This window comes from Sus scrofa, chromosome 16, assembly GCF_054392235.1.
Source record: "Sus scrofa isolate SSC_HxYL_T2T_F1_AM1 chromosome 16, Sscrofa_HxYL_maternal_Yorkshire_Landrace_v2.0, whole genome shotgun sequence".
NCBI lineage: Eukaryota > Metazoa > Chordata > Mammalia > Artiodactyla > Suidae > Sus > Sus scrofa.
Genome location: NC_139398.1, coordinates 85281343 through 85295761, shown reverse-complemented (window position 1 = coordinate 85295761; position 14419 = coordinate 85281343). Strand labels below are relative to the sequence as shown.

Genomic DNA, 14419 nt, shown 5'->3' with positions numbered 1-14419 from the left:
AGAAAATGAATACATTGGTGCTTTGTGTTTTAGAAACTGTGGCAGTTGACTTGTGAGCACCCAGAAACCAGACAAGAGCGAGGGGAACGTGGGGCGATGGCCGGACTTACCGTTGAGCCACTTGGAGTTGTACTGGGCGGTGCGCAGAGGAGGTAAGATGCCCAGACTTCGGTAAATGGCAGGATCGCGTCCCGGGAAATCCATGGCCGTCGCAGCATAGAGCTCCCCGCCGGCCGTCAGGAGGGCCGTGGAATTGTGCTGGGGGCTGTAGGGACAGCGGGCCATGCCGCTGATCTGATCGTGGATCTCTGTCAGGTTACTCAGCTGGACAAGACAGAGAAAACAATTATCCCCCGTGGAACCCTTTCATCGTGTTGGTGGATTTTATACACCTAAAAGGTAAATGAAGCATGGACATGCTCTGGGGCTCAGGCTAAGACAGGACACGCGTTTGCATTCTGATGAATTTTGGATAAAAACAGCACGCTGTGGTCACTGTCAGAGACTGTGCCAATCGGGAGTTCCTGTTGCGGCTCAGCAGGTTAAGGACCTGATGTTGTCTCTCTGAGGATGCTGGTTTGATCCCTGGCCTTGCTCAGTGGGCCAAGGATCCAGCATTGTCATAAGCTGAGGTGTAGGTCACAGATGCGCCTTGCATCCAGTGTTGCTGTGGTTGTGGTGCAGGCCTGCGGCTGCAGCTCAGATTCAATCCCTGGCCCGGGAATTTCCATACGCTGCAGGTGCGGCCATAAAAAGTAAAAAAATAAAGAGAGAGAAGCTACCAATCTCTCTCACCATCCTTTGAGAGGTATTGAACCTCAGGTTATTGAATATGCACAAAGTAAGAAGTCAGATTATTGTCTTTGACTTCTATTTATAATGCATGGGCAGGACAGATCGTTCCACTGTAATTAAAAAACCAACTTCAGTATTTATAGAAATAAAATCTGCAGTAAAAAATGAGGTACAATTTTATCAATAAGAGCAAATCAAAATATTATGACTAGCCCTAAACTGTGTGCATGGGTAAGGATGGATAAATATTTAGCACCACTGGAGCCCACGTTTCCAAGGTTTTAGTTTTGAGTTTTCAGAGAGACAACTCAGAGGCCTGCAGTCACCTGGTTGGAATCCAGCATTTGAAAAGCCAAACAGTCCCTGACTGAGAAAAGGTTCTCTGGATGGTGAGGGACTCTCCACTCCACTGGTTTCTGTCCTCTTACCTGAGAGCTAAGAGAGCAGAGGGGCCACGCAAGGGGGCTCAGATACACTGCCTGTTCTATTAGATCTGCAGCCCTGGGTAAGCGACTTAAACACTAAGCCTCAGGATAAGCCCACGTGGAGCAGGTGTGAGGGTGAAGTGATGGGGCTGTTGTCATGTGCGTAGAGCAGACCGTGGTACCCAGGGATCTCTCTGTGAGCACCACTCTTTTTTTTAATGGCTGCACCTGCTGCATATGGAAGGTCCTGCGCCAGGGAGTGAAACGGAGCTGCAGCTGCGACCTACACCACAGCCACCACAACGTCAGGTCCTTTAACCCACTACGCCGGGCCAGGGATTGAACCCGAGCCTCCCCGGGGATCGAACCCGAGCCTCCCCAGGGACCCAACCCACTGCAGTAGGATTCTTAACCCGCTGAACCATGGTGGGAATACTGAGCATCACTTCTTATCATTATTCTCCTCCCTTGATTTCCAAAACCTGAACGCTAATTTGAAAATAATGAATAGTAAAAGAAGACAATAGATTCAGGTTTTGAGTGAAATGGTGTCACCAGGAAATTAGCATAATGATATTTCTTCATTATGTTCCCTGAGGAAGCCGAAAATAATATCCCAAATTAGGAAGACGATACGCGTGCTCCAAAAACCCTGCAATTTTACACATATAAGACATGGATGCTGAAAATTCCCCTGTCAATAATGTCAGGTTAAAAGAGAAAGAAGGAGTTATAATTTTATTTTCCTACAGTTCCGTTTGGTTTTTTCATTTGCTTTTCTTTTCTTTTTGGCCACATCCACAGCCTATGGACTTCCCTGGGCCAGGATGGAATCTGAGCCACAGCTATAACCCATGTCTCAGCTGCAGCAACTCAGAATCCTTCATCTACTGCCCTGGGCTGAGGATCGAGCTCCGCCTCAGCAGAGACAACACCAGTTCCCCAACCCACCACGCCATGGTGGGAACTCCCACTTTAATTTTTTGACATGCTTCTTATCCAATTTGTAAATAATATCCTCTTCATTTGGATTTTGATTTTAGGTCATTTTAATACCTAACCGTATCCCTACAATAAAGCAGAATAAGAAAAAAGAATATGTTTAGGATTATGTTTAAAGTCATTAGTGGGGAAAAAAAAAAAAGCTGGTAGGAATAGCGTGAAAGTCTATTTAAATATAATTCAACAAGCTGTAATTATTACCAGGTCTTTATATAATAATGTGATTAGGAGTAAATCAATGCATCCAATGTTTATTCAATTGGAGACAAGCCTTTTTTTTTTTGATTAAAAAGAAACATCTTGGAGAACAGAAACACATTTAAAACGAGGGTTTTAACAGAATGTTTGGATTTTCCCTGTATTAAAATGTGTGAAAACTCCATGAGAAGCCTTACCGTGCGGTTGGTGCAGACAGGCGTGAAAGCGTTGGTGCCGCAGGTGAATAACCGGTCGCCACCCACCAACAGTACCCGGATGTAGTTCTGACATTCCTCCTGAAAGGACATCGCAGGAAGCGTGTTAAGGCAGCTTGATCACAAAAGCGAGGACGGAAATGAGTACATCTTACCTAGTTAAATTACATATTAACTGACCCCTAAAAAACCCCCAACCAAACAAAACCTCTCAGTTATCAACCAAAAAATAGTAACAAAAGTCTTCAGGAGTCTGACTTTATCTGCACACTTGCTCAATATAGAATATTTGTAGGAGTTCCCATTGCAGCGCAGCAGAAACAAATCCAACTAGGAACCATGAGGTTGCAGATTCGATCCCTGGCCTTGCTCAGTGGGTCAAGGATCCAGCGTTGCTGTGAGGTGTTGTGTAGGTTGAAGATGCAGCTCGGATCCCAAGTTGCTGTGACTGTGGCTTAGGTTGGCAGCTATAACTCCAATTCACCCCTTAGCCTGAGATCCCCCATATGCCGCGGGTACGGTCCTAAAAAGCAAAAAAAAAAAAAAAAAAAAAAAAAGAGAGAGAGAGAGAATATTTGCAAAGATAAATAGATACATAGATGGTCGGTTAAAATCTCAAAGTCTGTGTCATCTTTTGATGAACGTAGTTCCCTTTTGAATTGTATCTGATAACAGTGCAAACCCTAAATTGCCTCCAACACGTATCAGGAAAACACATAAAGGAAACTAACTCTTAGAGGCTGCTCATGAAACTGTCTTGGAAAACCCCCAGGAACTTGAGAAAACACGGGGAATGCTTCTCCGACGGCCGAGGTCACATGTGAAACTCTGACTACAGACTAGAAGAAGTTGGACGGGACGTTCACAAACTGCCTTGCACACCTGGCAAGCATCTATAAACATGTTTGATTCTTGGATGGGTAAGTAAAAACATAACTAACAAGTAAAGGGTATTTGGAACACGTGGGTTGAAACCACATATTGAGGGATGACCCAGAGTTAATTTTTTTTTTTTTTTTTTTTTTTTTTTTGCAGCGGCGAAGTGAGCATAGAAATCCGAGGTGTGGCTGTAGTAGTGCTCAGACTTCTGGTTAGAAAGCTCTTCCTTCCTTCATTCAGCCATCGAGCAGTGACTGATCAGAAACCCTTTGGAAGAGACAGCGGAAGAAGTCACCATCGAGGCCCTTAGCACAAAACGCAAATACATGGAGTGGTTCACATGCTCTAATAAAGAAGCAGAGAAGAATGGTGTATTGCTAAGTCCAGCGGGGAGGGGACGGGAGAGGGTGCAGGAAGGCTTCCTGGAGGAGGTGACAGGCTGAGATGTTTCAAAGGAAGAGCAGGATTTGGTGAAGCTTCCTGGAGGAGGTACCACCTGAAACTTGCTGAGCAAAGGAGGAAAAGACCTTCCCAACAGGGAGAACGGACTGTGCCGAGGCATCCAGGGGAGAAAGCACAGTGCTTGCTTTCTTTTTATTATTTTTTTGACCGCACCTGCAGCATGCAGAAGTTCCCAAGCCAGGGAACCCAGGTCACAGCAGTGTTTCAGGTCCTTAACCTGTTGAGCCACCAGGGAACTTCGAAAGCATGGTGTTTTATCATGTACAGAAGAGGTAGCACGTGAGCTGGTGAGCCAGCCACAGGCCAGGCATGCCATGCCAGTGAACTCGCATTTTATTCTGAATGTGAAGGGACCATTACATGTTTTTACTGCACACAGTTTTTGTTTGTTTGTTTTGCTTTGCTTTTTAGGGTAACGCCCACGGCATATGAAAATTCCCAGGCTAGGGGTTGAATCGGAGCTGTAGCTGCTGGCCTACGCCACAGCCATAGCAATACCATATCTGAGCCGTATCTGTGACCTGCACCACAGCTCTCGAAATGCCAGATTCTTAACCTACTGAACGAGGCCAGGGATTGAACCTGTGTCCTCATGGATGCTAGTTGGGTTCGTAACCTGCTGAACCCCAATGAGAACTTCCACTGTGAGCAGCTTTGACTTGATCTGATATTTGTTACTGAAGGACCACTTGGGAAGCAGCTGGTAAAGGTGGGAGCTGGCAGTTGAGGAGACAGGTAAGGGTAAGACAGGTAAGACTTCTGTAATCACTCCCTCCTTATTCCCTGCTTGAACCATGATGAGGTGTGAGAGGGTGCAGCCAGACTCTAGCAAATGAACAAGTGGCGGTGACTGACCAACCAACCAGACTCAGAAGATGCGGCGTGATGACAGGATGGGTTGAATGACACAGGGCCCAAATCAGAAGGATCTGGATTTAATGGCACAGCAGTACTGTCTTCAATGACATGGAACCTGGTCCCCAGGAAATATTGATTTGCCAAAACTCAGCCTGCAGGATGACCTAGTTGTGAAGGTAAAACGAGCTACAAATATTTGAATTGGCAGAGTTCCCCTTCTGGCTTGGTGATGAACAAACCCGACTAGGATCCATGAGGATGCAGGTTCCATCCCTGGCCTTGCTAGTGGGTTAAGGATCTGGCCTTGCTGTGAACTGTGGTGTAGGTCAGAGATGCAGCTCAGATCTTGCGTTGCTGTGGCTGTGGTATAGGCCAGTGGCTACAGCTCTGTATTTGACCGCTAGCCCAGTAATTTCTATATACTGTGGGTTCAGCCCTAAAAAGACAAAAAAAAAAAAAAAGAAAGAAAGAAAAAAGAAGAAAAAGAAAAGAAAAAAAATTATGAATATGCTTTCTAATTGTAAATTGAAATACCAAAGAATTTAATTAATAATAGTAACAAATTGCTATTGGCTCATAATCTTGATGACACTTCAAAAAATAAAAAGACAGAATGAAAGATGGAAGTTAACACTTAGAAGATTCAAGAAATGAGTGTAAACAGAAGGCCATAAATTCAGTAACTGAGAAAGGTACCCCAGATGGGGAGGCTTGTTTTGCGCTTGTTCTGTTTTGTTTTTATAACTGGGGAAAGGGAAGGAGAGTTCAAACGAGAAAGAAGAAAACAAGACTTCCAAAAAAGCACCTCGTTATCCCTTCCCGGGCTGTGGAAGCGCTCGCTCCGAGAACCCAGAACACAGAGGAGGGAGACGCGCCTCCAAGAGCAGAAGGGCACAGACTTTGCAGAGACAGGTTCAAGGTCAGGATGGAGCACCAGACTTGATCCCATCCAAGGGGACAACAGAAGCGCTCTCAGAGAGCACGGGCCGAGAGGGCCTTCGATGGCCGGAGCGGACAAAGTAGACACAACAATGATACCACGCTAAAGAATGAGAGAAAATTACCCACAGTGGAGAGAAGGGGGGGATTTTGTGTTTTCCGTGGCTGCTTTTAGGACTCTGTCCAGAATGAGTCAAAATGAAATGAACGTTTGTTTTGTTTTGTGGTTTGTTTTTTTTTTTTTTTAAACAGAAGCCCCACACAAAATAGAGGCAGTCTTACCAACTTGAACACAGAGAACACATTGAAAAGACATGAGTTCATGGCTGAGTTCCACAGACCCAGGGAAGAAACAGCCAGGGCCTCTGATCAATAATGGGAAGAGAAAACAGTCAAGATAACAAATGCGGTGTTTATCTCGAGCTCCCCGGAGAAAGACGGAGTGAAAGTAGGACTGCGGGGCTTCAACCCTTCCCGGAGGCTCATCGCCAGCTTGATGAACCAGACTCCCAGACGCAGAAACCACCTTAGGGTTACCAAAGGGAAAAGGGGGTCCGGGAGGGAGGAATGAAGAGGTTTATGTGTATTGATATATTAATAATATGTTAATATAGCATTATTACATGTCAATATTGACACATTTATATATCAATATGTTAATTATATGTTAATATTAATATATTATATATTAATGCTAATTATTATATGTTAATATAATTAATTATATATTAATAATATGTTAATCATTATATGTTACTATAGTATTATTGTATGTTAATATTGATATATATATTAATAATATGTTAATCATTATATGTTAATATAACATTATTACATGTCAATATTGATATATTTATATATCAACATGTTAATTATACGTTAATATTAATATATTATATTAATGTTAATTAGTATATGTTAATTATATAATTAATTATATTAATAGCATGTTAATCATTATATGTTAATATAGTATTGTATGTTAATATTGATATATATTTATATATTAATAACATGTTTATTATATGTTCACAATATAATTAATTATATATTTATATATTAATAAATATTAATGATATATTTGTATATTAATAAATATTGACACGTAATATACACATTATATATGTTAACGTAGAAATCTATATTCTATAAAATATACTATATATAAAATAGGTACCAACAAGGATGTACTATGTAGTATGCAGCACAGGGAAGTGTATTCAATATCTTGGAATAATCTAGAATGGAAAAGAATCTGAAAAAGATTCTATTTATCTATCTATCTACATTTACGACGGAATCACTGTACCGTACACCTGAAACTAACATGATATCGTAAACCAACGATAACCACGACAAAAGATAATAAAAATAAGGGTAAGAACAAACTTGATGAAGAACTAGAGAGATGATGATGGCTGTGGAAACCAGGATGCTCAACTGTCGGAGCAGAGGCACAAATCCAACAGGTTATCCAAAAATAAATAAATAAATAAATCTTGGAAAAAAGTAAACGAGGGAGGGAACAGTGTTATTTCGATAAGAACAGAGAATTTCTGAAGTATGTTCTGGTCATCAGGGCCCCTGGAGCAGACGGACACTCTCCCGTGAGAAGGCTGTACCACCTGGGAGGGATCACCTGTGCCCGTGTGTCCGGATCGCTGCCCCAGGGTGAGTGAGGATGTGGGAAGGAGGAAGATCATTGCCCAGGACACCTGGACATGAAGGCCTGCGGCGTCTCTCTAAGAGGATGGAGGCAGCCTCAGCCCCACGAAAGCCGCAGATGCTCATGATAGGTGGGGCCTGACAAGGGTACCGGCATGCAAGGTCTGAGGGCCCAGGGAGGAGGGCGGGGGGGCACTCTGTCTCATCAGGTGAGGCTGGATGGGCTTCGCTCACCCACTGTGTCAAGGAACCACTGGAGGCAGGAGGTACCTGGGTGTTTCTTCTTTATCTGTCCAGAGCTGAGCCCATCCAAGCGTCTGGGTCAGCACAGCCCAGCCCAGCCCCTTCCTGTTTCTCTGCCCTAAAAATTCCTTTATGCTTTAGAGTCACAAACTGCTCAACTGATCCTACCAGAAACAGACTGGATATGAATCCTAAATAAATAAATGTCCTTAAGATAAACTTTTTTATGAGACATTGGGGCAAGTCCAAGCAAAACAGAATGGAAAACAAAGAAATGGAAGAAGGCAGAGGTTACTTGGCTTTTGAGCAGCAGACAAATTCAGGAATCAGAGGGTCAAAATTAAGAGTGACAGGAAACGGCCTGAGTGCCAGGCCCCACAACACCCCATCTTCCCATGCTGGTGACCCTACATCCAAAATCCCTTACAGAAAATCCGCAGTAAATCACTGAGTCAGTCTCTGCTGTGGACACAGCCTTTTCACGGGTCCTCTGAACTGGCTACAAGCACTGCTTGGACCACCTGTTTTCATACGGAGTTATAATGTAGCTGTCCCTTTAGGACGTTTTATTTCAGGTTTATCTTTTAAATTAGCTTATCTAAATGTCCATGATAAGAACCTCACTTGAGGATTTGTTTCCTTTCTCCCATTTCTGTACCTTGGAAATGGCCTAATGGGCCTTAATGAATCCTGATTTTCCAAGAAGTCACAGTGCACATTCCCAAGGCTCCAGCCGCTGCCACCACACGGCTTCTGCTGCTGCTGCTGCTGCTGAGACTCATCTATCCACACTTGAACATTAAAACAACCCACTTGTGCTTGTGATCCTGCAGGTGCATCAACCTAACCTGGCCTTTGAAGCAGTTCCTACTTGAATTGATAACTGAGATGCACAGTTGCTGACTCCCCAAAAAAGCTTGTAGATGAGCCGCTTGCACTGCCCGTTTGATCTCAAGGACCTAAGGGTCCAGGCCTGGCAGTGGCAGCATGTGCTTCTGGACAATTTTCTTCATGAATGAACTGAAGTTTCCTGAGTGGGTGCATATTTTTCCCCCCAAATGGGTGGTTCTGCTTGAAGAAAGACTAACTGTGTAGAAAGATGCCCTGTAAACGGGGGGAAAGCCTCAGCAGCCCCCAGCCATCGCCCCCCCATCTCTCTGAGGCAGGTGGAGGAGGGTGTGTACAGCCCTCCTGCTGAAAGCAGTGTGTCTTTCCCTAATGATGCCTTACCTTCCTGAGCATCCAGAATGCAGAAGAACAATTTAGAGTCATTGTAGGTGCCTTTTAGGCTGCATGTATACCACAAAAGTCTTGAAAAACTGTACCATCCAATCAGATGGACATATATTTATAAAATCTTATTTCTAAATATAGTCACACATATGTAAGATGTATTCACTTATGTATGAGATGTATATTTTACATATGTATATATGCACAGACACATTATAGAAGCCTTTATATAAATATATAGACACACTATTAGATCCATATTTAGATACACAATTATAGATATTTATGCCTATATCTATAAATACATAGTTATATATACATGCATAGGAAGATGTATTAAAATATGTTATATAATAGTGCATTAATAAATTAAAATATGCTATCGAAGGTTATTTACATAATGAGACAGTTTTCATCTGAGCTGACTCATGAGGGAAACTGTTCAGAAACTTTAATTTTATAAACCTAAATTCATCTGCACAGGTTGTTGGTATCTCATCTTAAAGACTCCTCCATTCTTGGAGCCATTATACAGAAAAAAGGCAGACCTTCAGCTGCTACACGCACTGATTTAACTTATAGGCTTCCAAACACTGGCACCCGGATGAACATGCTGTTTTGCCCCCCCACATCACCAAGTTCCCAGGCAGGATGGTGCCGTGTTTTAATTCTGCGCATCAGGTGGTGTTTACCTGACCAGGAGCAGAACCTGACCTGCTGGGGCGCAGGAGCACAGGATACAGCAGGTGCAACAACACACGGAGTGCTGGATTCTAACCTAAACCCTCCCACTAACTAGCAAAATAAATCTAGGAGCTTGGTGTTAAACACCCTGAAATGAGATCACCAACAAGAGTCTTTGGGAAATTATAAAGTACACTGTAGGCATCAAAGAGCCCTTTCATTCCCTTGATAACCCGTTGCGTTTCTTTTGCAAAGTCCCCAAAGGTCATGGTGGGAAGGCTTTGGCGTAGACACAGTGACCCCGAGCACACAAAGAGCTCTTGTTAGATCATAAGAGAATTGACTCTTTCGGTTTAAAATAATATTTGTGTAAAACCCATTGGAACAGTTCTAGCAGCCAACCTCTAAAACAGTGTTTCAAAAACGAATTACAACGGATTTTATGATAAAATTATTTTTGAATCCACAAACAATACAGATGTTCCACCCATTGTCTCAACGGAGGGCATGTGTAAGCCATCGCTGGCAAAGTCATCCATCCCCTTTCTCCAAAGTGAGCTGACAACTGTGAGCAAAACAGAGCTCAGAGCTCAGAGCAGCCTTCACCCTCCCTTCTCTGCTAAAAATGCCCCCAGCATTTTCTTGACCCCCGAGTCCCTAAATGGTCATTTTAATGGACGACACATGAAGTCCCAGCAACACGGGGAAACAGGAGGAACTATGCCGGTTCTCGTCTGCCCTGCTCTGCAGCCCGTGGAGGAATGTTCTCCCAGGAGGAGCGAGTGGGCAACAGCACCACGCCTGCAGCCCCAGCCCCTCATCCACGCTTTACATTCTTGGCTCTGCAGTAAAGCACATTCTGTGCAGGAGCACAGACCACGCTTCTTAGGGTAGGAAAAAAAAAAAAAATGAGCTCAGCCAAAATGGCTGGCATTTTTCTCATTTTTGAGATGTCACATTTTGCATGATTCTTTTTCTCTCAGGGAGAAGGGAAACTTTGTGATTCTGTGCGTAAGTTTTCATATTACTATTGCACTGAGAAAAGCATCAAATAATTGAATTCTGATTCCTAAAAGCAGGGCTGCTAAGAAGAGCTAAAATTCCATTCCCCCTAACTCGATGGTACATCTTTGGGAGAAATGGACTCTATGGAAATGTTTCCTGATTTGGCCCCTGGAACTGTCAGAACAGGAAAACTGGGATTGGATGAATTCGGAGTTCAGGGGCCAGCCCCTGGCTGGCTGCGCCTTTTCATAGGGGCTGTTTGCTTCTTTTCCATCTGTGTCCCTGAAGCTGGGCTCAGGTCTCTGATGGCCACTGTGCCAGGTGTCACTTTAAGAAAGCAAGCGGGATGCTAAATAAGAGAAAGCGCAAAAGTGCAAAAGTGAATGAAGAGCCCCTGGACCAGCTCTGTGGCACTGCCTAGGCTGACGCCTTCATAAACCTATTTTATCATTTTGTGCACATGGATTTTATCCTGTGTGGTTCTGCTATAAAATTGAATTCCTTTTTTTTTTTTTTTTTTTTTTTGTCTTTTTGCCTTTTCTTGGGCCGCTCCCACGGCATATGGAGTCCCAAGGCTAGGGGTCGAATCAGAGCTGTAGCCACTGGCCTACGCCACAGCCACAGCGACTCAGGATCCGAGCCACATCTTCGACCTACACCACAGCTCACAGCAATGCCGAATCCTTAACCCACTGAGCAAGGCCAGGGATCGAACCCGCAACCTCATGGTTCCTAGTCGGATTCGTTAACGACTGCTCCACGACGGGAACTCCAAAACTGAATTCTTTTTCAACCAAACATAGGTTTTTCAAAACCGTCTGTGAGTTTATCAATGCACATCATGCAACCGAAGAGAACCTGCACCCTTTCTCACGTATTGGTGCTTGAAATTCATCTTCATCTGTTTTCTTGCTGTTGTTGTTTGTTTTCTTTGCTCTGCTTCTCTTTTTTGGCCACCCCAAGGGAGTTCCTGGGCCAGGGATCCCAGATCTGACCTGCAGTTCTGACACAGCTATGGCAGTGTAGGATTCTTTAACCCACTGTGTTGGGCCAGGGATCGAACCTGCATCCCAGTGCTGCAGAGACACTGCCGATCCCATTATGCCACAGTGGAAACTCCATCTTCATCTGTTTTAACATATTTATCTTAAAAAAAAAAGTCCCATCCACAAATACGGTTCAAATCGATTTATAATTAAGGAGGTTTGTTCTTGGCCCATTAAAATTAGAAACATGGGAAACTTAAAAGGTATGATTTTCTTTGACAACGTGTTTCACTCATTTCCTTTTCTGTGTATCAGGAAAACGCAATTCGGTAAAATAATGATTTGTCCCTTTGGTGCATCCCTGATGAGCATGAAAGGTGGCCTCCCCTGTGTGTCCTCTGGTTTCGACTTGATTAATTTCTAAGGACCAAACGACCAATGATCACAGTTTAAGGCAAAATAAGGACCAATTCAGATTGAGCAGGAGCAACTCTTCACCCCAAGGAGAAATAATCTACTAGTATGAGGCTATCGCACAGATTGTTTCAAAATTATAAACTCATAGTCTATCAGCAGGGGAAACCTCGCCTAGATTAAGCAACTGAATGCTTTCCTTTCATCCACCAGGAGACTGAGTCCACAGAGAAGATGATTCATTGTTGCTTTAAAAAAAAAAAAAAGGCTATGAAATAAAAAAGTGTGATCCAAATGAAATATGAAGGCACTCTTAGGGAGAGCAACATTCAGAACAAACATTGTATAAATTGCCACTACATTTACTGTTTTGGAATTAAAGTTGGGACTGTCAACCAAGTCACTGTATGGCAAAGTCATGATGGGTGAGAAGAATTACTGGCATCCCGTGGGTAGAGGCCAGGGACACTGCTAAACACTGACAGTGAACAGGACAGACTCTAGGAGGAGTGACTGGCCCCAAACATCAGGAGCAGTGAAGGCTCAGCTGACTGTTCCCTCCTCGTTAGACTGTAGATGAACAGCTACTGCAGGCTGTGTCCTGGGCTCAACAAGGCCCCCTCTGATCCAGCTCCCAGTTCAGGGGAAGGGGATGAATACTTACAGTGCAGCCTGACCCAGAAATACAAAAGGTTACTGAGAAGGGATGCAGTGTACGTGGTCAGGCACCCCAAGGGGAGGGGACACGAAAGTCCTGGGAGGTGGGGGAGGGAGGGCAAGGCGGGTGGGGACAGGTTCGGATGGGGCCTAGGAGTGGGAAGGAGACACAGCCACCCCCCCCAGGCCCAGGGCCACCAATCACACATATTCCCAGACAGGCCTTCAGACAGGCAGGTGGCAACAAAGACTTTTGCTGGGTTTCCCAAAACTGAACAGTGCTGCTGCCTCTGGGTGTGTCAGCGCCCCAGAAGGAAGGAAGAAGAGAAGGAAGCTTCAAAGTCCCAGAAGGAAGATGAAGACAAGAAGAGAGAAGAGAGAAAAGAGGAAAGGTAAAAGGGAGAAGAAAGCCCGGGCAGAATGAGGCCATCAGACAGTGCCCAGCAACGTCACCAGACAGAGGGAACAGTCTGGCATGGGCACCATGGACAGAGAGGCCAGGGCCTCCCATCACTGGATCTTGCCAGAAGAAAGAAAGTCATTTTTCCCCATTCCCCCAGGCAGGCATATCTGATTCCCCAGCTTTTACCCCTAGGACAGGAGGCCTTAATCCAAGAACTTGCTGTGCTTTCTACATGGATGCGGCTAGAGAGTCTCCTACTAAGTCAAGTCAGAAAGAGAAAGACAAACACCCCATGATATCACTTAGAGTAGAATCTAAAATATGGCACAAGTGAATCTATCTACAAAACCAAGACAGACTCCAGACATGGAGAACAGATTTGTGGTTGCAAAGGGGGAGGGAGGAAGGAGTGGGATGGATTGGGGAGTTTGGGGTTAGTAGATGCAAACTATTACATGTAGAATGGATAAGCCATGAGGGAACTATATCCAGTGTCTTGTGATAGAAGAGGATGATGGGGATGATAGGGAAAAAAAACATACATATATGTATGACTGGGTCACTTTGCCATACAGTGGAAATTGGCCCAATATTGTAAATCAACTATAAAAAAAAAAAATAACCTGCTGTGCTCTGATGAGCGAGAAGCAAAAGCATAGGAATTCACCCATCACGTCACACATGTCCGCACTGCAGGGAGAGAAAAACCATATAGGAAGCGCTTCTTCAAAAAATTTATACATCATTTATACAAATGCTACTGAATTTCTTGGAGAGTTAAATAAATTTACAAAGTACTGCTATATTTATATGGGGGAGGTATTTTAAGAGACGATATTCTGATTCTTTATAACCTGGCGCTACCTTGAAAGCATCTTGAATCTCTGGTGATTTATTTGAGAGGCACTTTCGGAGGTTAAATATCTTCCAGTAAATACCTTTCTTCATTTTCTGTCCATTTTAATATCTCCAAGTGTTTCCTTCTTCCTCTTCTTCCTTCCTCCCAGTTCTTTACTCAGTTTGGGGAAACCCCAATAACTTTTGCTCAGACCTGTCTCTGGGTCTGACTCACAAAAGGATGCGTTAGAAGACAAAGAACCAGCAATGAACTTGGGTAAAAGAAAGTGCACGATGGTCTTGGACAAACGCAGATGGGGTGAGGCTCCATCATCAGTGCCCTCTTCATCTGCTCTTTTTGTCCTCAGGCTCTTGACCTTGGGAGCACACCCTGTACAGGGAGCCCTCGATGACACTCTCTCTGCATCTGCTTTCTTCTGCAACCCAAAGGGTGATTCACATTGGAGAGGCCCCCGTTCCAATTAAATAAGACAATCACTGACGAAATGAAACATAACA

At 43.9% G+C, this 14419-nt stretch overlaps 1 protein-coding gene and 1 long non-coding RNA gene across 17 annotated transcripts in view; one reads left to right on the top strand and one right to left on the bottom strand.

The window, feature by feature from the left end:
* SEMA5A (semaphorin 5A) overlaps window positions 1-14419 on the bottom strand; it is a 530468-nt gene that overhangs the window by 181608 nt on the left and 334441 nt on the right. For all 16 annotated transcript variants that reach the window (XR_014831038.1, XM_085001952.1, XM_085001944.1 and 13 more), the window contains 2 exons: window positions 2618-2716; window positions 111-324 (listed from right to left, as the gene is read on the bottom strand). Coding sequence is in view for 15 of the 16 variants with exons in the window: in XM_085001952.1 (XP_084858078.1) it covers window positions 111-324; window positions 2618-2716 (313 nt within the window). In the remaining variant the exon portion in view is untranslated. The remainder of the gene's footprint in view (window positions 1-110; window positions 325-2617; window positions 2717-14419) is intronic.
* The window catches only part of LOC146395693 (uncharacterized), a 186964-nt gene continuing 173077 nt past the window's right edge, over window positions 533-14419 (top strand). The window contains exon 1 of the long non-coding RNA XR_014831041.1: window positions 533-755. This is a non-coding gene — a long non-coding RNA (uncharacterized LOC146395693). The remainder of the gene's footprint in view (window positions 756-14419) is intronic.